Raw genomic sequence first — 22,624 nt, 5'->3', positions numbered from 1 at the left:
GAGTATTGGTGTTAACACTTGTTAGAAAGTCTGGTAGAATTCTGTTCCCAAACCATCTGGCCCTGGGGTGTTTTTGGTTGGGAGACTTTTAATGCCTACTTCTATTTGACTAGGAGTTATAGGTACGTTTACATTGCTAGTCTGATTTTGATCTAACTTTGGAAAATGGTGTGTATTGAGACAATGATTCATTCCTTTTATATTTTCCAATTTGGTGGAAAAAGCACACATTTTTAAAGTATCTTTTTATGATTGTCTGGATTATTTTGTGTCTGTTAAGTCCCCCTTTTCATTTCTAATTTCGTTAATTTAAATACACTCTCTACCTTTTACTTAATTTGGATAAGGGTTTGATTTTCTCAAAGAATCAGCTATGTGTTTCATTGATTCTTTGTATTTTTTAATATAAATTGATTTCACCCCTGAATTTGACTATTTCTTGCTGACTACTCCTTTCTAGTGTGGTTTCTTCTTTTCTAGAGCTTTCAGGTGTGCTGTTAAGTTACTAGTATGAGAGCTCTGCAGTTTTTTCTTTCCTCCTTCCGTGCCTCCCTCCCTCCTTCCTTCCTTTCTTCTAACTTAGTGCTATAAATCTGCCTCTTAGAACTGCCTTCATAGTGTTCCATAAGCTTGGGTATTTTGTTTATTCATTTTCATTCAATTCTAGAAAGTCTCTAATTTCTTTATTGACCCATTTTTTATTCAGTAGTGAGTTATTTAGTTTCCATGAGTTTGTAAGCTTTCTATTGTTTCAGTTGTTGATTTCCAGCTTTAGTCTGTGGTGGTCAAATAGGATGCAGGGAGTTATTTTATTATTCTTGTATCTATTGAATCTTGTGCAGTGAATTTTGGAGAAAGTTCCCTGAGGTGCTGAGAAAGAAACTATATTCTTTTGTATTTGTGTGAAATGTTCTGTAAGTATGTTAGGTCCATTTGGTTTATGATGTCAGTTAGCTCCAGCATTTCTGTTAATTTTTGTCTAGATTGACCTGTCTGTTAGTGAGAGCGGGGTATTGAGATGCCCTGCTGTCTGTGTGTAAAGGTCAATATGTGATTTAAACTGTAGTAATGTTTCTTTTATGAACTTGTTGCCTATGTGTTTGGTGCATAGGTGTTCACATTTGCAGTGTTCTCTTGGCAGATTTTTCCTTTGATGAGTTTGTAAGTGTCCTTTCTTATGTATCTCTTTTGATTAGTTTTGTCAGATGGTTAAATGGCTATACCAGTTTGCTTCTTAGGTCCATTTGCTTGGAATATCTTTTTCCAACCTTTTACTCTGAGATGATGTCTGTCGTTGATGTTACGGTGTGTTTCTTGAATGCAGCAGAGGAATGAATGAATTGTGTTTACTTCTGTTTTGTTAGTGTGTGCCCTTTATTTTGGAGAATTGAGAGAACTGATGTTGAGAGAGATCAGTGATTGTTGATTCCTGTTTGTTTTTTGTTGTTGTTGTTGTTGAAGTGGTGGTGGTGGTGTGTTCATGAGTACATTTTCCCTCTTGATTTTCATTTGTCTGTGATGATTTATTTCCTGGTTTTTCTTGGAGGTGGTTAATCTCCTTAGGTTGTAATTTTTCTTCTACTACATTTGTAGGGCCAGATTTGCTTAAATTTGTTTTTGTCATGGAATGTCTTTATTGTCTCCGTCTTTTATAATTGAAAGTTTTGCTGGGTGTAGTAGTGGGGTGGTGTCAGTGGTCTTTTAGAGTCTTTAGAACATCTGTCTAGGCTCATCTGGCTTTTAGAGTCTCCATTGAGAAGTCAGGTGTTAATTCTAATAGGTTTGCCTTTGTATGTTACTTGACCTTTTTTCCTTGCAGCTTTTATTAGTTTTTCATTGTTAAGTTTAGTGTTTTTTTATTTTAGGATTTTCTTTTCTGGTCTACTCTATTTGGTGTTCTGTATGCTTGTACTTTTGTATATCTCTTTTAGGTTAGAGAAACTTTCTTCTGTGATTCTTTTGAGAATATTTTATCTGCTCTTCACCTGGGTTTCTTCTCTTTCCTTTATTCCTGTTGTTCTTTGACTTGGTCTTTTCATAGTGGCCCACATACCCTGGATGTTTTATGCCTGGATTTCCACTTTCGGTTCTTAATCTGTTTTATTCATTTCCTTTCACTGTTTGTGTTTTCATAGATTTCTTTAAGGGATTTATTTATTTCCTCCTTAAGGAACTCTATCATATTCATAAAGGTTGCCTTTAGGTCTTTTTTTGTGCTTCAGCTATGTTGGAATACTCAGGGCCTGCTGTGGTAGGGGTGCTGGGCATTAGTGGAGACATATTGTCTTGGCTGTTATTGACTGTGTTTTTACATTGGTGTCTAGGTATCTGGGTTTGGGAAGATTGTAATTCTAGGTACTAATATCTGGTCTTGTCTTTGTCTAGTGGATGGTTTCTGTTGCCCTCTCCGGTTCTTAGGAGAATGTGTTGGCTGTGTGTTGTTTCCAGGTATTTTTATGAGATGCTGCTAGGTGTGGTCACTGGTAATGTGCTTCTAGGTATTGGGAGCTGACACTTAAAAATGGGAATGGACTAGGGTTGAGAGGGTCACAGAAGGGAGGAAAACAAGGTGTTCCATCAGGATCTGCTTAGTTCCCTGGGAATGAGGACTGTAGCTGGGCTGAGCAGTTTAAAAAAAAAAAGGAAGGCTGAGTCAGGAGACGACAGTCCACCGTCCAGGGAGCAGCATGTAATGGCACACAGGTAAAGCCACAGAACACATGGCGACATATAGATTAACAGAAATGGACTGAGTTTAAGTGTAAGAGCTAGTCAGTGGTAGGCCTGAGCTAATGGCCGAGCAGTTTTAATTAATATAAACCTCTGTGTGTTTACTTGGGTCTGAATGGCTGTGGGAACACAGAAAAACTCTCAGCTACAGAGCGCAGAGGATGAGGAGAGGCCACAGCAAGTCTCCTACAGAGCTGGGATGAGAATGGAGGAGTGGAGGGAGAGGTGAAGATCTGCAGTTAGCCTAGCTGCTTGGTTGGCTGAAGGGGCCTGCGGGTTTCCAGGAAATGCCTATTGGAGTTCGGGCTGCAGTAAAGCAATGAGTGTGGCGTTGGAAGGAAAGTGTTCTTGATGAGAAGTTATTCATTAGCCAGCTCCCCACCCTTTAAAAGTCTTCTAACACTTTCTCTGCAATTTTATTCAGAAATATTGTGGTAATTTTACTGTTATTCTACTTGGAAGATTTTGAACGTGACTCTGTGAGTTTATGTTTTCCATTTCAAAATTAGAAAATGCGGCATTGTCTTTCTTACTCTTCCTGCAGCAGTAGTTAAATTAATGTTCGCCTTCTGATACAGCATCAGAGTTCACTGACTTAACTGACGATAATTCACAGTGCACACAGTGTACCGTCCCTTCAGTTCTTGTCTTCCCAGTGCCTTTTCTCACCCGTCTTCATTTGGGATCTTTTCCTGTCTTCAAGTTCATTAAACTTCTCTTTTGCTGCATATAATCTACTGTTTATCCAATTGTATTTTTCTTTACATTTGTCTTTTTAGAAGATCATGCTGATCCTTAAAAATACAAATTTTGATCATGAACTCAGTGATGTTCCATATATTTATATTCTAGCTTTCCCCAAGGGTGTGTTCTTACATAATTGTAGTCAACTATTGATATCAGAAATTGTCATAACTGGTCTACTGACCTAGCTTAGATTTTATCAGTTTTGTGTACTCACTTTTTAGTGTTTTTTATTTTTTTATCATTTTATGATAATCTGTTACCAGGCTATCCAAGCAAAGAGACAGAAATTGTAACCATAAAGAAATTTGTTTGTGCTGACAAACCTTATTTGATATTTAATTTTGATGGTCACCTTGACTGATTGAGATGCCTAGAAGGTTGGTAAAGTATATCTTCCTCCTATCTTTGAGGACCACTATGAAATCATTTCCTGAGATGATCAGCTTGTGACAGTCCTTCATAATCATCTAATCCACTGTTAGATTCAAAAATAGTAAGAGGAGGAGGAAACTATTTGGAGGAAGTAGTAGTCGTCACTGGGGGCCAGTCTTCCAAGTGTGTGTCTTACTCTGGCCCCTTCTTTATTCTACTTCTTGGCTCCTAAGAGTTAGACATCTGCTTTAGCATTGCTTATCAGTCCTACTGGACTGAAACCTTTGAGACTGAAGTATCTGTCAGGGATTTTGTCCTAGTTCCAGGCAGACCTTGCGTTGACATGTGTATTTGAAAGTCTAGAATATAGTTAATGCTACTTGCTTTAACATCTTTGCCTAATAATTCCACCATTTGTCTGATTGCTGTATTTCCTTTCCTTTGCTCTATTTCAACTTACTATGAGTTAGTGTGTTCCTGCTTTTTGGTAAGTGTCATCTACTTACTGTTGGGTTCTTTTATGCCAGTTCATTGGGTTGGGTTATGTATTGTTGGGACTGTTTGAGGTGACGTTGTGTTACTTAGAATTGGGCTAATCTTTTCTGAGCTTGGTTTTACGGCTTTCTTATGTCTCTCCAGTCTTTTTCTAAAGCTTATTTGATTTGCTAGCTGAGACTCTCCTTCATTATCTTCTGCTCTGGGTGCATAAGCATGAGCTTTGAGGATTGTTTCAACTGCCTCTAAGTTTTCAGAAGACTTCTGTAGACAATAGCTTTTTCACATTCTGATACAAATCATTACTCAGCTTAAGCCTTAATAGGAATCCTCTGTTCAGGTCCTTGGAGTTCTTCATTTCTGCAGCCTTCTGTCTATTTGGTCTGTAGATCCTAGTTACCTTGTTTCCTCTTTCTGACTTGGAACTTGTTTGGACTGTTAAGAACCTTGAACTCTGATTGGCTTCCATTTTGCCTTTCCTATCAGCCGCAAAGCCCTTCCTACAGTGATCAGGGAGCACCGGAGAGCTCATTTCATTAGTTCTGTTTTCTTAATACCCGAAATGACTGGTGTTTATATATCAAAACTACTATTTTGTATATTTGGTTTGGTTTAAAGTGGATGAATAAAGCTAGTCTTTTTTTCATGGAAGATATCTCTGCTTAAGAGAAAATTTCATTGTCATTTGTGAAATACATACTATTATGACTTAACTATTTGTAGGACTTTGGGAAAACAGTGTATAAACCTGTTTTGGGGAAATGACATTCCTGTTCCTGGTTGCTCGTTTTCTCCTTTCCCCAGACAATCTTAGGTACATAGACATAATGGCCTCCTTCATTTATCACACCTCATTGCATTCCCCCCATGTGAATTATCACCACACTGCACCGTTCATTGTCTTATTTAATACAACACAGAGGGAAGACAGTGGTGACAGATGCTCATCTTTCATACTTGCTCAGAAGAATATAAAAAGTACCTTTAAGTTTTTCTCCTTTTTATTAAAAAGAGACAATGCTCCTTTAATATAGAATATTAGTTCCTGTCCTGGTTAGAATCTTGAAATATAGAAGAAAGCAAAGAGTAAATAAAAATCCCCTTCATACTAAGATCTGTCATACTAAGATTCTTTTAAAATTTACTTATGGAATGTTAATTTTTATTATGAAAGTATTACTTAGCACATAAAATTTTATTCCTAATTGTCTTTTTTTGTATAAGTAGGATGTGCTGTTAAAGTTATGTGGCATTAAGGTATTAAAAATTACCTTATTAATTTTAGATTTTAAATATATCGTTTGATGAAATTTATATAATGTGAAAGTGTACTATATGGAATTTTACACAAAATATATTGAAGGAGGAACGCATTCTTCTATAAAATATAGTCACTCAAATTTTAGACTATTGCCCACTGGATTCAGTTAGCATGAATACATTAAGATGGATCCTATCTTAAAACTTTATTAATACTATTATACGCTAATATTAAAACAAGATTACCATTTAGGAACTATACCATGTGCTTATTTACTTATATATTTATTTACTTTGGTGACAGCCAAACCTAATGGGACATCCAGTTTGCTTGGTAATTTTTCCTTTAAAATACTGTAATTCCTGACTCAGGAATATAGCACTATAATATAGCCCTTACCCAGCATTTGCAAGGCTCTGTGTTCAGTCTCGTGTGGCATAAATTAAATAATAAATGCAAACAGTTTAAATGATGACTACATTTATAGCAGTAACTATATAATGATTTTTAAAATCCTTATTTTTGAGAGACATTCTTTATTCTAAAAGCACATAAAAAGTTTCTAATTAGTATTTACACTTTTGCTTAGAGTTGGTTATCTTAAAGTATTTCCGTCCAACACATACCATGTATGATGGTCAAAACTGAGTAAAGCCACTTCATAATTGTTTTAGTGTATGTAGTAGGAGCTAGGAGACGGACTTTATTATATTGATTCTTTATAGAATGTTGTTTAATAATGTTAGTTTTTCATTTAAAAATTATCTTAACAGATTGTGTTTTAGAGGTAATGGATACATATTTGTAAACCTTTGTATTTGACCTGTGTAATAATACTGGTTTGGGTTTTTGTTTTTAAATTCTGGAGCTTGGGACATGGCTCATTGGTTATAAGTGCTTAGCACTCTTTCAGAGGACTTGGGTTTGGTTCCTAGCACCCATGTCACAAGCCACACAACTACCTGTAATTCAAGCTCCAAGGGACCTGACACCCTCATCTAGCCTCTTGGCACGGTTCCCATGAACACAGACCCATACACAGACATATGTATATGCATGTATATAATTTATGTAGAAATTTGAAGAGCTTATGTGTAGTGCTAGTGTATGTGTACAGTATATTTGGTGTGCAGATGTGGGAGGTGTCTTCAGGAGCCACATGAAGTTTCCCCCGTGGAAATCGCTCTCACTGAGTCTGAAGCTCACTGATTGGGGTATGCTGGTTGGCAGGCCAGTGAGCTTCAGGGATCTGCCTGTCTGCCCTCCGCCACCCAAGGCTGGATCTGGGGGTGGAAACTGAGGTCCTCAAGCTTGCAAGGCAGGCACCTTACCCACTGAACCATCATCTCCCCAGTCCTCACCTTACTTACGGATTGTAGATGAGATGCTTGTAGTATCTTGTCCTAATGTACATTTTATATGATAGTCAAAATCAGTTGTTTTAAATTTGAATGCAAAATTATAATGGAGAGCAACATTATTAGTTCAGTGGTTATATATACTACTTTCTAAGAGTAAATTTTTTGTACTACTAAAGCTATTTGTCTTGAAAGTGTATCATATACATTCTTTGTAGAACTACTTTTGAATCTTTGAACTTTGAATTTTATTATATATTTTTGAAATAACATTTATGGTAATTCTTATCTCAGTTTCGATTTGTTTTTTAAAATCTGACATGCAGAGTGTATATTTATTTTATGCTTTTTTACCCAGGTTAAGAAATGAGTATCATTAACCCCCTCTGTAATGCCAAAAAGTGAATTCTACTGCAGTGTGCATGAAATTGGATCATTGTTAGATTAAAAACCCAATCCCATGAAAGAACATGGGATTGGGTTTTTAATCTAACAATGATCTTAAAACTATGATGTGTTTACATCTCACAGTGTGAAAATAAGCTTTGTGAGTGACATGAATCATTGTATAAAATCCTTACATTCCCAGTACTGAAGTATAGGCATTGGAGTGGGAGCATCTAGTTAAATGACTGAATCTGAGTTAACTGGATATCCTCAGAATAACCAGAGGCCATTTAGGACCCCCCCCTCCCCCAAAAAAAAAGTTAGGGATAGATTTTTGGGGGTTTTTTTGGTCAACTTTGTTTTCATTCATTTTAAGTGTCTTCCTTGTGTGTAATGTCTGATAACTGACATGGTGGGAGTAGTGTGAGGGGAAGTTTTCATATTAGACAATCTCTACTCCAGAGTCTAGTGCCTCCTTGAATACCCGAGAGAAAGGTGGGGTAGAGTGTAAGACAGCTACTTTTTTATTTGGTTCTCTGCATTTTATATGTCATGTTGAATGTTTTTGCTAATGTTGTATGTATTTCCATGTTAGTAATTTTGATGGCTTTTGGATAATTCCACTCTAGAGGGAGAACTGGTGGGCGGTCCTTCCTGTGACACGACCCTTGAGTGACAGTTCTATTTGATTGCCTCCAGTACTGTGAGGAAAGGACACGACTCTATGGTGAGGACTGATGGACATACATTATCTGAGAAAAGAAACTACCAGGTAAGAACTTTTTCCCTCCCCTTTCTCTCTTTGTCGTATGACCACATTGAACTGTTTTAATGTAGTATTTAATTGGAACTAGCCAATTACAATGGATACACCTCCTGAAAAATTTAAAAATTACACAATGGAATTGACAGTTGAAATAATTGTGAAAAATGTTTATAATGTATATTTAGTACCAGAACAAATTTTCTGACATATATGCCAACATTTAGGATTATTTGATATATAATGTATGATTTTATGGCTGAGTTCAAAGGCAGTAGTTCATAAAGTATTATTTTTATATATACTCCTGAAAGAATGAAATGTAAGTTTGGGATTATATTTTGTATAATAGAGTGTTAGAGAAACGTAGACAACATTGGATAAGTTATAGAAGAAATATAAATGAAGTCTAGGAATGTCTGATGACCCAGATCCTGTTTAATTTGTCACTGATTTGCTGTCCTTACATCATCAGATTCTGTTTCCTTACTTATTTAACACTAACATCATTTATATAATTATGTAGGGATGCTCAAAAGGTAGTGGAAATGTAACATTCCTATTTCTTCTGCGCTTTCAAAGAAGGTGAATTTTAAAGATAGTGTTATTGTACTGATTTAAAAAAAGAATAGCATTTTAAATTAAGTTTAAATGAAACTTGTTTTATTTCATTTGAGAGTGACTCCAGTTTGAAGTGTGAAGTAATGTTAAATACTGAATAAAGTTCCTGTAGAGATAAACTGTTAGCTTCCTGTACAGATCTGTATTCAGCCCTTTGCTCCCTATCACCTCAGGAGTTTAAGTCCTTGGAGACCGTAAGACTCAGTGATAAACCAGCTTTGACAGCTCTGCAGTCAGGCACTAGTCATTCGTTGAGTGAAATCAAGCCTTTGTTTCCCTGCTTTGAGGCAAGGGAACACTGGAGAAAACTGAAAGTGAGTTTTTATGGTGTGTGTCGGCAAAGAGCCTTTGATTAAAAGACTTGGGTTCTGGTTTGGAGCACTGTCCTCATAAAAAGATGCTTCTGCATCTGACCTAGCCCTTTCACCTAACTTGATAGATGAAGTTTTTGGCCAGATTGTTACTATTTTAATAAGCAGAGTACGCTGAGACTGCTAGGTCAGTTCTCCCTGTAACCTCTCTTCTCTGGTTTGTCCTCACAGACCTGACTAGCTTTTGCCAATTATTTGTACTTGAAACCACTTCCAACAGCTTGAGAGATTTTTATTAGTCACACTTCTTGGGCTTTTGCATCTTTTGTTAGGTTTTGTTTAATTACTTGAAGAGAATTGTGATTCTCAGTAATGTAGCATTGAGGTGCTTACAATCCTCTTTGCAAAGTGTGAATATAAAACTTTTGTTTGATTTACACCTTACAGCTAGTTTATGTCATGGAACCATATTCATATACAATTCCAGAATTTGTACTTACAAAAGGAATAAAGCACTTATATTTTGCACATGAATAGAGTTCCTTACTTTTGCTTGTACTACTTTAAAAGTACTTTATTCCACAAGTTTTTAAGCTCTCCTGGAAAATGCATTGGTTAGGCTTTTGCCAACTGAATATATTTTCCCGTTATCTTTTATTGCTATACAGTGTTGTCCAGTGTACATTGTAATGTCTTTGGAAATAGTTGTTTAAGTCTGAATTGTAAAATTATTTTGCTTTTGAAGCCCCGCTGAAAAGAACCTATATATGGAAGCATGGTTTCATGTCTAGCATCAAGATGAATTAAGAGTATATGGGATAGTCAGAGAATGTTGACTCACTAAAGTAAAAAATGTATTTTTTTAGTAACTCTTAGGAGTTTGTATAGTCTACGATGAAACCAAATTGGAGTTTATAAATCTTTACTTTCTAGGAATCGTGTTGATTTCATTGTTAAAGTAGACTTACTGTGTCTGTATACCTTGTCATTTATCTGAGCGCTTTCAGTTTTGGGATTTGTTTGATTCTTTAAGCATCCTGATAATAGCCTAATATTTGAGATTAACAAGAAGACTATTTCTCTAATTCTTATTTCCATATAGACTTTATAATGACTTTGAGTTACACGTAAGTTAAAGTACTGATTTTTGTAGTAATATCTATCTACTTTGTATGTTTTTGTCAATGAGTTCAGTTAAGTATTTGAACATAGTAGATGAAGTTTGCATAAATAAGTTAGTTTAGGAAAGCAATTTATTCATAGTTCATTCATTTGAGAAGGATTGTCAAGCTTTTTATAAGAAAGTGGACATTATGTCAGTTTTAAAAATTTTTTTCTACAATTTCACCTTCTGTATTTTACACTAATTTTACCATAGCTATGAGCATGTCTAAATCTGAGTCATCTTAATTACCACCTTGGCTCATCAGTGGCTTTCTCTCATAGTCCAGCTCGAAACATGATACCTAGTTGACTTTTCCTCGTCCTGTTCCTGCACATGATTTTATTCCCTCAGTACCTCTTCTCTACCTGCCTTGCTGGGTTTGTCTATTTAGTAATTCAAAGCTGCTGTGACTCTCCTCGTACCTTGTGCCCTAGGCATAATTATCTGGATCTCTCATTGATTGATGGCCTTTATTCATGACTCAGGAATTTGCTTTCCATTTTTCCAGAGGCTGTCCTGTAATGGGCTCATGTCCTGTAATGTTTTTCCTATTGCCCTCAAGTCTTCCATGCTTGTAGACTAGTGTTCACCTTAGCCTAGAACAGCCATCTCTTGTCCTCCAGTTTCCTGTGTACGTTTCCTGTGCACTTCTGTAGACAGTAGCCACAAATGGCTACTGACACTGGTTTCAGTTAAATGTTACTAACAGTTTAGTTAGCAGCCAGGTAAGCCACATTTTAAATGCTCAGTGTGTGCATCTGCTAGTGGCTAATGTAGCAAATGCTGCACATTAGATTGTTTCTATCATTGCACAAAACTGCAAGACAGTGCTTCTGCATATAATATGCGTGTTGACCACTGGAGCCATACTCTTTATTTTGGTGCTGTCAGTGCCTAGTGTGATACCTGCTGTACAGAGATGTTCAGTGCGTATTGTTTGAGGAGTTACAGTGAAAAACTGGAAGGAAGAAACAGGGAAATAGGCTGGATATCAACCAGTGGTGTTCCCAAGATGCTTACTATGAATGAAACCTTCTTTCATTTATCTTTTAGCAAGAAAAATAATTTGTTCCACATACAAAAGTTGAAGACTACACAAAGTCCAATGTGAAAGTTCATCTTCATAACATAACTCTTTTCTTAATTGTTTGCTGTGTTTCCTACTGAGTAAAATGCAAATGTAAAGATTTGCTGCTCTTTGGGGTTTTTTTGTTTTTGTTTTTGTTTTTAAAGCAAATGTGTATTTTCAGCTTGCTTATTATACTTATGGAGATATTGCCATATCTCATTTCTTGTTTTTTTTTCCAGAAGTAATCATTAATTAGAGTTTAGTGTTTCGTTCTTTTTTATATGTATTTTTTATTATGTATGTAGTTTTCATATGTTTTGACAAATTATGCCTTAAATTCCATTGTTTTATGTAGGAAAAACAAACTTTCAGCCTACCTAAACCCCAGACACTTTCCCAAGTTAAATACTCAGCACTTGACAGTGTAATAGAATGTACAAATTAACCTAATTATTAAACACATAAACAGGTAGGTGTGCTTCTATTTGGTAAATTTTAGGTATTGATATATACAGATTAACATTTTATACTGCAACAAAGTTTAAGTATAAATAGGCAATGGAAGTACCCCTTTTCCTTTTTTTCACCTCTTTTGAAATTTTAAGACAGAGTTTCTCTGTGTAGCCCTACCTGTCCTGGAACTTGCCCTGTCCTTGAACTCGTAGAGATCCACCTCCCTCTGCCTCTCAAGTGCTGGGGATTAAACGTGTGTGCCACCATGCCCAGTGGAAGTACCCCTTTTCATTTTTTTTTTAAATGGTTTTCCGAGACAAGGTTTCCCTGTGTAGCTTTGCGCCTTTCCTGGAACTCACTTGGTAGCCCAGGCTGGCCTCGAACTCAGAGATCCACCTGCCTCTACCTCCCGAGTACTGGGATTAAAGGCGTGCGCCACCACCGCCCGGCTACCCCTTTTCATTTTTATAAGTTAGCATTGAAAAATTTTCTGCAGTCCAAATGCATCTGCAGTTAGTTGATGGGGTTTTAGAGTCATAATTGTGCCAGCTAGCTTGTACCTGGTACTTTCTAATGGGTTTAGAAACATTAACGTCTGTGCATCTTCAAATGTGTAAAATCTGAAAGCTAAGCAACGACTGAGAGAACCCTTGGAATAAAATCTGGGAACTGCATGAATAGTTAATAGTGGAAATTTGTCAGATCGAGTGCCTAGAATAATGATGGAGATAGGTTTTAGTCCTTGTTGCTATTTGGTGTAGAATGAAGGCGAACAACAGTAAGCAGCTGGAAAAATGAATTACAAAAGAAAGACTAAATCTAGTGAGCTGGGTCACAGTATTCTCTTTGCTCTTGAAAATCTTGACAACAAAGGGCCCTAACTGTTGTCCCAGGCAGAGATACAAAGCAGGGGCGTGGGTTAAACTCAAAGTGAGGACTTTCTATGTTGGTTCTCTCACAGATTACAGCGGCTAACCGAGGTGGTTCAGAATAACAGGAACAATAATAGTAGTGTCATCCTTCTCTTTGTGCCACAGTCACACTTTCAGCAGTAGAAGTTACTTGGAATTTATAACCTAAAATTTTTCAGTAAAGTTTGGTATTTTATTTGGCCTTCTGTCTCTTTTCCATGTTTTCTTGGCCAACTAACATCAGGTTAAATGAATTCCCAAGTTCCTCACAGGTTGGTTCACTGTTACATTATGCTAGCTTTCCTTTATGTTACATACAAACATTTTTCTTCTGAAATCAGAAAATGACATCCTGGTTGTTTTCTTTAACTGTTCTTATGATGTTTATTTCTGCGTGTTTGGTTCATGTGCGCACACACACACACACACACACACACACACACACACACACACAGCATGGGTGGCGGAGGTCAGAGGCCAACTTGATGGAGTTGGTTCTCTCCTTCCAGCATATGGGTCCTGGTTATTGAACTCAGGCTCGGTGGCAGGTGTCTTTTCCCGCTGAGCCATCTCAACTGCCCATGACATTTGTTTTGTAGAGAACTTGTTTACCTGTAATAAAACGCATGTTTTACACACACCCTTAGTGTCTTGGGGTGTTGTGTGTGTTTGTTTTATTGTAGTTCCCTTAGGGTCAAAAAATTCTGCTAAGTAAATCTGTTAGCCAAATGTCTTACAGTGGTAGTTTAAATGTAGTTAAAAACCAAGATACATCTTGTTTTCCAAAGATTTAAAAATACCTGGTGGCACACCTTGTATTCATTTTGTGACTATGGCCTCCTTTTAGGGTTTTAGGCCCTAGGCTTTACATGAAAAATAAATGTTTTCTTCAGAAAAAAGCAACTGCTTTGCTTCAACTGTGAGTATGAAATGTATTCATCATTAAATCTGAAGTTACTCATGCAAATACTTCTGTGAGCCAGATAAAATGTAAAAGCAAGCAAAGTTGTCTTTGATGATGCTGGTATCAATGATTGCAGCTTCATTTATTTGTTTTTGGATTTTTCTGAACTCCCATATTAAAATAAAACAGCTATATAGCCAAACTAAAACGCATTAACATGTTTGTTGTAAAAAAAATTGGTGAGATGGTATTCTTGGGAACCCCAGGATGAAAGTAGGTGAAAACAAAAATCCTCCATTTATCTATTTTTGTAGAAGCAGTTCAATGTTGATGGGATAGAAACACTCCGAGCATTCAGCAGATGTTCTCTGGTTAGTATGATTAGCTAGTTTGAAATCAGAGTCGAGCTTTTGCTAAAGTCATTAGATGACTGTGAGAGACCCCATTAACTCCTTCCTGTGAGAGGACTCTGCAGGTGCTCCTACCTCTAAAGAGTGCCTGGCAGCAGACACTGGAGGGAGGGTCGGTCCAGATGGAAATGGGAGAGACCAGAGAACAGCCATGGATAGTTAGACATTGGATGAAATACTAAAAGAGGGGACTGTATGAAGCTAGGGGAGTTATCTGACAAAGAAATACTCCAAATTTTAATTGTCAACTCCCAGGTAGTCTTTGAGGAGTATGTTTGAGAGTATACCAATTTTGAGTTTCATCCATACAATTAGTATTGTCAGATGTTCAATAATGTCATAATTCATTGAAATAGTATTCAAGACATGTTTCCCTAGTGAGATGAAAGATATTTTCACATAGTCTTCTAAAGATTTTAAATTCTGCTTTTTCCGTTTAACTTGAAACCTATCTGAAATGGATTACAAGGTCTGAGTTAGGAAGGAGTCCAGTGTCCTCTCTCTCCATCGTCCTCCTTAACTAACCAGTGTAGCTTTCTCTCTGCTCTAAGACGCTCATGCTGTTTCTTCTCTGTGTTCTGTTACTTCTGTGTTCTGATAAGCTTGTCCATGGCTATACAATGCTGTTCTGTTTTAAACTGCCATAGCTTTATGTTTGATATTTATGTCTGTTAACCTTGGTCTTAGTCTGTTGACACATTTTGAATCTTTTAAAGATTCTTTTCCAACTAAGAAAATCTCCCGAGTTTATGAGTGAAATTGTTATGAGTGAAATTGTATTGACTTTGTTTTTGGTTGGAGAGGATGATCCTTTTATAGTTTTCTACCAATCTGAATTCATGTATTAGGATATTCTTTACTTTTCTCTAATTCTTACCTTTTAAACAGACTTTTAAATTCACTCATATTTACACCTAAATACTTTGATTTGTGGTTATAAATGATACATTAAAGGAGTATATTGTATAGGTGTTGGTATTAAATTAAAATAGCCGTTTTTTTTTTTTCCTTCAAATTGAGTTTTTGTTTTTGGTTTTTTGAGACACGGTTTCTCTGTGTAGCTTTGCGCCTTTCCTGGATCTCGCTCTGTAGACCAGGCTGGCCTCGAACTCACAGAGATCCGCCTGCCTCTGTCTCCCGAGTGCTGGGATTAAAGGTGTGCGCCACCACCGCCCGGCTCAAATTGAGTTTTATAGCCATCACTATTGCAAAACTTTTATTCTTGTAATTCATTAGTAGTTTTCTTTTTTTTTTTTTTTTGGTGTGTTTTCATACCAAGAATCATTTGAAATGATAGTTTTATTTTGTGACTAGCATGTCTAAATTGACGAGTATTTCTGATAAATTTTTGAAAAGAAATTGTTGAGGAGTAGTAATCTTTTTCTTGTTACTTACCTTACAGGGAGAGCTTTAGATTGTCACCATTAAATAGGGTGTTGGTATGGCGATTGTTTTGTCGATACACTGTGATGGGGTAAAGAAACTGTTCCCAGGATATTTCAGTTTCCTCTGCTCCTTCCCGCTCCTGTCTGTCTTGTGCAATTCTTTCTTAAGGTGTTTGTGCTGCTGTCTTTGATGCAGGTTATCACTGTGGTGTAGCTAGAGTTTTCCTGCCTGGCCCACAGTCAGGACAAATCTCTCTCACCCGCCAGTCCCACAGCCTCTCAGACCCGACCAAGTAAACACAGAGACTTATATTGGTTACAAACTGTATGGCCGTGGCAGACTTTTTGCTAACTGTTCTTACAGCTTAAATTAATCTATTTCTATTAATCTATACCTTGCCACGTGGCTTGTGGCTTACCGGCATCTTTACATGTTGTTTTTCATCATGGCGACTGGCAGTGTCTCTCTCACCCAGCTTCCTGTTCTCTCAATTCTCCTCTCTGTTAGTCTCGCCTATACTTCCTGCCTGGCCACTGCCAATCAGTGATTTATTCATTGACCAATCAACAACACATTTGACATACAGACCATCCCACAGCACTGTGGAGCCCAGCTGGCCGCAGATTTGCGCAAACTGTTCTTGTTACTTTATGTTGGTTTCTCCTGAAATCCCTTTGTGGCTAGAGAATGTAGTTAGTATAATACAAATTATTTATGTACTCAAAATGCTTTGGGGTACTGTATTTTCCTGTTTCCCTTCCATGTTCAGCAGTACATTAATTTCCACTGTTTGTTCGTGTATTCCACCTGAGAGTACTGCTGGACATGTGGGTTAACGCACTGAGTAAGTAGAACATTTCCTGGAGTGGTCTTGTGACTCAGTGGAACGTTTTGTTTTTCAGTGGTCTGTTGTACTGCCATGCATGCATGTTTGTTTTCTAGGTCTGACTCAAATTTCTCTTCCTAAGGAAAGGAACACTTTCCCTTACATCTGTTACATACTTTCCATTTTTTGTTGTTTGGAGGGGGAGTAATCGTGGGTTTTCTGCTTTTCCAATATCACCCATAATTTGATACTTTGATGGCCTTTTTCCTTTTTCTTTATTTTCTACCCTTTCTATCTTTTTTTCTTCCCTTTTGTTCTCCCCATTTCCCCTCTCTTTTCATTTTCTTCATGTTTTTGATTGGGGTGTCATTTTCTTTACTAAAAGGTTTACCAAAGGGTTTTCTTCTAAATATATAGCTGGTGGTGATGAATTCTGTTAGATTCCTGTGTGTGAAAATGTCTTGTATTTTTTCTTCATTTTAAAAACCACTTTTGCTGAGTAAGAAATTAAGAATTGGTAGTTTCTCTTAGAATTTAAAAAAATAGTATACTAGCTAGCCATAGTGGCACAGACCTATAATCCCAGTGTTTGGGACTGCAGCAGGCAGATGGAGAGTGTTAGGTGTGCCTGAACTGGATGACCCAATCAGTCTGCCAGTCTAACAGTGGTTTAGAACGGGGCTCCACTGTCTTATAACTTCAGTGAACAGTCTGCAGTGATTGTTAACTTTAGTTGCCTATGTGTATCTCTCTTTGGCTACTACTAAGGATTAAGACTTTTTGTTTTAATTATGATAAGTTTTTGTTGTTGTTGTTGTTACTGTTTTTTGTTTTGTTTGGCTTTGAGATAGGGTTTCTCTTTGTAACAGCCCTGGCTATCCTGGAACTCACTCTGTAGAACAGACTGGCCTTGAACTTATTATAATAAATCTTTAATGTATGGTTTTGATTATGGCATAATTTTCTTCATGACTCCGGTGTTTGGAAGTTGTTGTGTTCGTTTGTAGTTTTTATCAAATTCTTTTTTTTTCTTTTTTTTTTCCTTAATATGTCTTCTGTGCTTTGTTTCATGGGACTCAGTACATACGTGCAGAGCTGCCCGAGAATCTCACTCCATTTACTGAGTCCCTGCTCTGTTTTTCTGCCGCCCCCCCCCCCCCCCCACGTTCTGTTGTGTAGTCTCTGATCCCCGCGTCTCCATGCTCTGACTCCCCGTGCTGGCTGCTCTTCTGCCTTCCTTGCCCGTAGCATCTGATTGTACTGTCACTGTGCACTCACTCTGCCATGTGTCATGTCAATCAGGAGACCGTCCCGTCGATAACTGGAGTTTCCTACATGTTAGAGCTACTCTTAGTTTACTGCTCCTTTGCATAATCGATTTTTTTTTGTCCTTGGTAGTTTTATTTTAATGTCTTATATATTATTTAGCATTTGTGTTAAAGTTCTTGAGATTTCCTGGGGGTGGAGTTAAGAAACATTTGATCCTTGTGAGATCTTTCTCTTGTTTTTGCCTCTGCTTCTGCCCTTTTTCTTTTTTAAAAATTTCGTTGAAGAGAAACAATAGCTTTTAGGTAGGGCCGGTTTTCTTAGTTACTAAGCTAGTGCTTTTCGGAGTGCTTCACTCCTCCTCCCTTGAACTCCAGTGTTTTCTGCTCTGGCTTCTGGGAACATTAACGCTGTGTATTTCAGGGTCGCCTTTAGGATCAGGTTCTTGGTTCTTGTCAGGTGGTTCTCTCCCCCGCTGTTTCCTTGCTGGTCAGTACTATACTTTGGGCCCTTCCCCGGCTCTCCCGAGCTGTTGCCCTGTGCAGCTCCGGTCTAGCTAGCTTTCTGGGCTGCTTACTTCAGGTTCTAAGAACTTCCTGACTGAGCTCCAGTGCTCAGCTTTCCTCCATCACAGCTGGAGAACACAGTCAGTCAGTCAGTCAGTCAGTCAGTCAGTCAGTGAGTCAGTGAGGGCAGTTACTAGGCTCCATACCTGAGGACTGTTGTGAGTCCAGCTTCCCCTCTCAGTTTTTTCTAAGACAGGGTCTTACTGTAAGGCCGAGCAGGCCTTGAACTACCAATCTGTTTTCTCTGTATTTTACCATTTTTGAGTTGTCTTGGGAGAAGAGATTCTTGCTACTAGTCCATCTTGGTTGGACCAGAAGTTTTAAAGTTTCATTTTTTGAAATAGTAAATTAGTTGATAAAATAGATGAATCATTCTGAATAGTGAGAATAATAGATTCTGTGTTAATACTTACATGCAGCTTGGATGCTTTCTGTTGGAAAAGACACTGTATAATATGTAAGACAAAGCTATCATACCAGATCTGAGCACTTATAAAATATCATTTGGAAAGAAACATAATACAGATCAATAAATACATTATAAGTTATCATGCTCTAATCTATTTGACCTAAAGCACAAAACCAGATCATTTCCTTTGAATTCACCCTCTCCATTTTTTCTAGTGTCTAATAGGCCCATAAACAGTTGTCATTCATTCTCCTACTTGAAGTTACCATTTTTAATGAAAATCTGATATTACATTTTTCTCAAAGAAAAAACATAAAGGCCTTGTGTAGGACCAGTATTTAGCATATTAAGTTTTAAAACCTTTCTGCCAGGATAAAAGCACTGTGATAATTCCCTAAAAATGTGATGAGTAGAATAAGAACCTTGAGTTTGAAGAACCTTGAATTCTTATCTTCTGATGTCATGTTGAGTGATTATGTAGTCATTGACACTGTTCAAATTGAAGAGTGTGATCTTCTGAAGATTTACTTTGTTAAAGTATTTAATGTAACAAACGTGGAAGGAACGAGGGAAGAACGAGGGAACACCGCAGCAGTAAGTGCTGCAGCAGGGTCTGGATGCATGCGATCATTAGTTGGTAATCCTTCTCTCAAATGCCGTTGTCATCATTATGATGTTCTTCCTGTATACCTTAAATATCTGAAGTTATGATCCAAAGTTAAAGCTGAAAAACTATGTGAGAGTAAGTGCCTCTCTTCCTGTCTGTCCCAAATACAGTTGCAGTCTATTCTTTAATTTCACCTCAAGGTTTGTTTGCTTTAAGTGCAAAGCAGCCTTCAGATACAAAGAAAGCACTTATTTATCAATGTCATGACTTCCCTGACTCGTCCGACATGAAAACATCATTATTATAAAAGGCAGAAATTGTAACTTCCAGTAGGGAAAACTGGCGGATGTACCAACTTAACCAAGTTTAAGGCTAGTGCCACCTAGAATAAATATAGCATATACATCATATACACTCACATACTGGAAATACATGAAGTACATGTAATGAACTTGAGAAAGGCATAACACTTTTGTGGTGATAAAGCATTCAAATGCATAATTTCAGTCTGATTATGAAAAACATGCAAACCAAAATTGAGACATTCTTCAGTGTATATGACATGACATTGATGTCACGAAAGACAGGACTGGGTAAAGTCTCCAATTAAAAACAAACAAATGTAAGTAGACAGGGAAATGGTTGAACAGCTGAGATGGAGGACCTAACAGAACCAAGACCTTTAAACGGGACTGTCCCTGGTGTATGTGAGGACCAGCCAGGAGGCCAGTGTAGCAGGAACCAGTAAGAAGAGGAAAATGGGAGCCAAGGAAATAGAGCTAACGAAGGAGAGGCTCAGAGGTGAGGAGCCCTTAGAGGTGGTGCAGGAAGCCACTTCAAAATGTCTTTACTGCCTTTTAGTTATAATGTTCCTCTGTTCTGTAGAGAAAATTCTAGAGTATGGTTCGCATCATCTAGAACTTGGCATAGTAGATATTGAATAAACATTTGCTAAATTAATTTATGTGACCAAATATTTAGATGAATTTTAAACTGTCTTCCTCTATTGAAAGAAGACTCTGATTTTAATTGCACCATTCTGTTATAGCTATATGTATTCTTTTAGTATGAGAATTTTAAAATAACATAGTCTTCAGTGATAATCCATATTATTGAATATTGTTTTGAAATAGCTTAAGTATAATAGAATGCGTCTATCTCTAAATCATTTAGCTTTTTTTTTTTTTTTTTTTTTTTTTTTGGCTTTTTTGAGACAGGGTTTCTCTTTGTAGCTTTGCGCCTTTCCTGGAACTCACTCTGTAGCCCAGGCTGGCCTCGAACTCACAGAGATCCGCCTGCCTCTGCCTCCCAAGTGCTGGGATTAAAGGCGTGCACCACCACCGCCGGGCCATTTAGCTTTTAAATTATTAAACAAGTACTTACATTTTTGTAAATGTGATATAATAGTTCAATGTATATATAGTTCAGGGTATAGTTCAGAGATAAAGCATTTGTCTTAGCATGTACAAGACCCTGAGTTCAGTCTCTAGCACTGCCTTTTCTCCCAAAGTGAGTAACCTCATCTCCCATCATCAGATTGTTTTAAAAATCCTTTTTAATAAAAGGCAGATTCCCAGGCTGTTGTCAAACTCACAGTGATCCTATGTTAGCCTCTCAAGTGCTGGGATTACAGGTGTGTGTCACCTCACCCACCCTAAAAAATCTTTAATAAAAAATTTATCATTTGATTTGATTAAAGTGAATCGCTGATGGACAGGTCCTTATTTTTTTTAATCAATATAGAACACTTGAATTAATTTCTTCCCAAGAAATACACTTAAACCAAAAGTTCTCTGTTTTTAAACAGTTCACTGATCCATTTGCAGGAGTTAGAGCTGTGTAATCTAACTTCCCTTCTGTTGATTGATGGTGTTAACATGGGGAGAGGGTAGAGTTAAGGTTGAGTATGCAGGAGAACAAGAGTGTGCAAGGAATGGATAGGCAGCATATTTGAACATACTTTCCTAATACGTTTTCATGAAGGCCAGGTAAGCCCTATCCTCGCATATTCCTGCAAAGTGTGCAAGATGCTTCAGAGCTTTGCCCTTTTTTGGTTGTTTTAATTAGCATTTTGAAGCAGTCTGAAAGATGATTCTGGGGTTGGGTAATATGAAGAGATAAACAGGGAGTCATAATGTTGAAACTGGACATTCAGATCTTTATAGCATGATTTCCTTATTTTTCAAAGAGCAGAAGAATCCCATCGTTTATCATGTTCTGGTTGGACTCCTTTCTTATCGTTTGCTGGAGTTTGAACTTCAGAGCTATGGTGTCAACCCTGCTGTAATATCTCAGGGGAGCTCCTAGTGTGGGGCTGGTGCCATGGCTCACCCTCCAACCTTTCCTTCTTCACTTCAGCCTCCAGCTCTGAGCTTTCCAATCCCCAGAGTAGCAAATGTTGAAAGAAGTTGCACAGGTAAGTATATGGCGGGAAAAGCTGGGTAAACAATGGTATGATCATCGACATTTTGAGGGTGGATGGGGCCATCTTGCTAGTGAGTCATTTTGTTAGTTTAGGAATGTTTTTTGGGTTTTCTTCATAAAGCTATCATGTAAATTATTAGGTAAAAGTCTAGTGTTCAGAAAAGAAAACACAAAATCAGAAAAGAAGCCAAGAAAAAAAGACAAATTCATGGAGCACAGTTTTGCCCTGTGAGTCTGAGGAGGTGGCAGGTTTTAAGCATCCACTAGCTTTAAGTGTGCTTTCTTCTTTCCTGAGGGATAATGCAGGTAACATGAGAAAGTCACACATGTTTTCCTGGGAAACTGTGACAGGAGGGCTGGGACATTCTACCCTTCTAGGTTTGCAGTTCACAAAAAATAAATAGGATGCAGTTAAGGCAAGTTATCTACACAGGGTTCAGCCAGTGCTTGTAAGAGTATCTATTCCCTGTAATTCATGTCATGTGATGTGTAGATTCTTGAGCACACCAAGACGTTTGAAATTAAACCCAGGAAAAACAAATTCTTGATATGACCTAGTATAGGTTCCATTTTTCCATTGTGTCTGTGCGTCTTAGATGATGGGAATACCAAGTATTTTGTTGGCGTTACAGATCTTCAAAATGCCCAGTTTTTCAGTGGTTTGTCTCTCTCTTCTGAGTTTTAAAGTTTGAATTTTCTGAGAGCCATGTAGAAATGCATACCCACAGCAAAGTGTCAGACCGTTTGCCCCCAGTCCTTGAGAAATGTCTTCAAATACTTGCAACAGGACCTTTCTTTGTTGCTTAGAGGGTTGCTTTGTATCCTAAACTCCGCAGCTTCTCTGCTGTTAGCAGTCCTTGTGTGGCTGTTTTATAATTTTATATCTGCATTTAAGGAGGAAGGACTGCTCAAGTTTAGGCTCTTCGGTACGCATTCTCAATTCCGCTTCTTTCAGTGCTGGTTACGAGTTGATTCTTTAGTGCACAGATGATCCACTGAAGAGACATGCATCTAATAATAATGACTTCGTGGTTTTTAAGACTTTTAAATTCAAAAATACGTGTATCTTTAGTAGATACATACCTTTCCTCCCATAGATTAGCATTATTAGATAATTAGAGCTTTGGTGTTCTAATGGTATATTTTTCTTTTAAGGTGTTTTATGTTTGATGAGTTGGATTTA

At 37.4% G+C, this 22,624-nt stretch overlaps 1 protein-coding gene across 6 annotated transcripts in view; it reads left to right on the top strand.

The window, feature by feature from the left end:
• Cnot2 (CCR4-NOT transcription complex subunit 2) overlaps positions 1-22,624 on the top strand; it is a 102,150-nt gene that overhangs the window by 29,949 nt on the left and 49,577 nt on the right. For 3 of the 6 annotated variants that reach the window (XM_052753414.1, XM_052753410.1, XM_052753411.1), the window contains exon 2: positions 7,980-8,122. In XM_052753414.1, coding sequence (XP_052609374.1) covers positions 8,075-8,122 — 48 coding nt within the window. In that variant the 5' untranslated portion in view covers positions 7,980-8,074. Of the gene's footprint in view, positions 1-7,979; positions 8,123-21,375; positions 21,434-22,624 lie in introns of those variants that run through there. The other 3 variants (XM_052753413.1, XM_052753412.1, XM_052753408.1) reach the window with 3 other exon arrangements.

Source organism: Peromyscus californicus, unplaced genomic scaffold (assembly GCF_007827085.1).
Source record: "Peromyscus californicus insignis strain IS unplaced genomic scaffold, ASM782708v3 Scaffold_24__1_contigs__length_46423439, whole genome shotgun sequence".
NCBI classification, from domain to species: Eukaryota; Metazoa; Chordata; class Mammalia; order Rodentia; family Cricetidae; genus Peromyscus; species Peromyscus californicus.
This window is presented reverse-complemented; position numbering and strand designations above follow the sequence as displayed.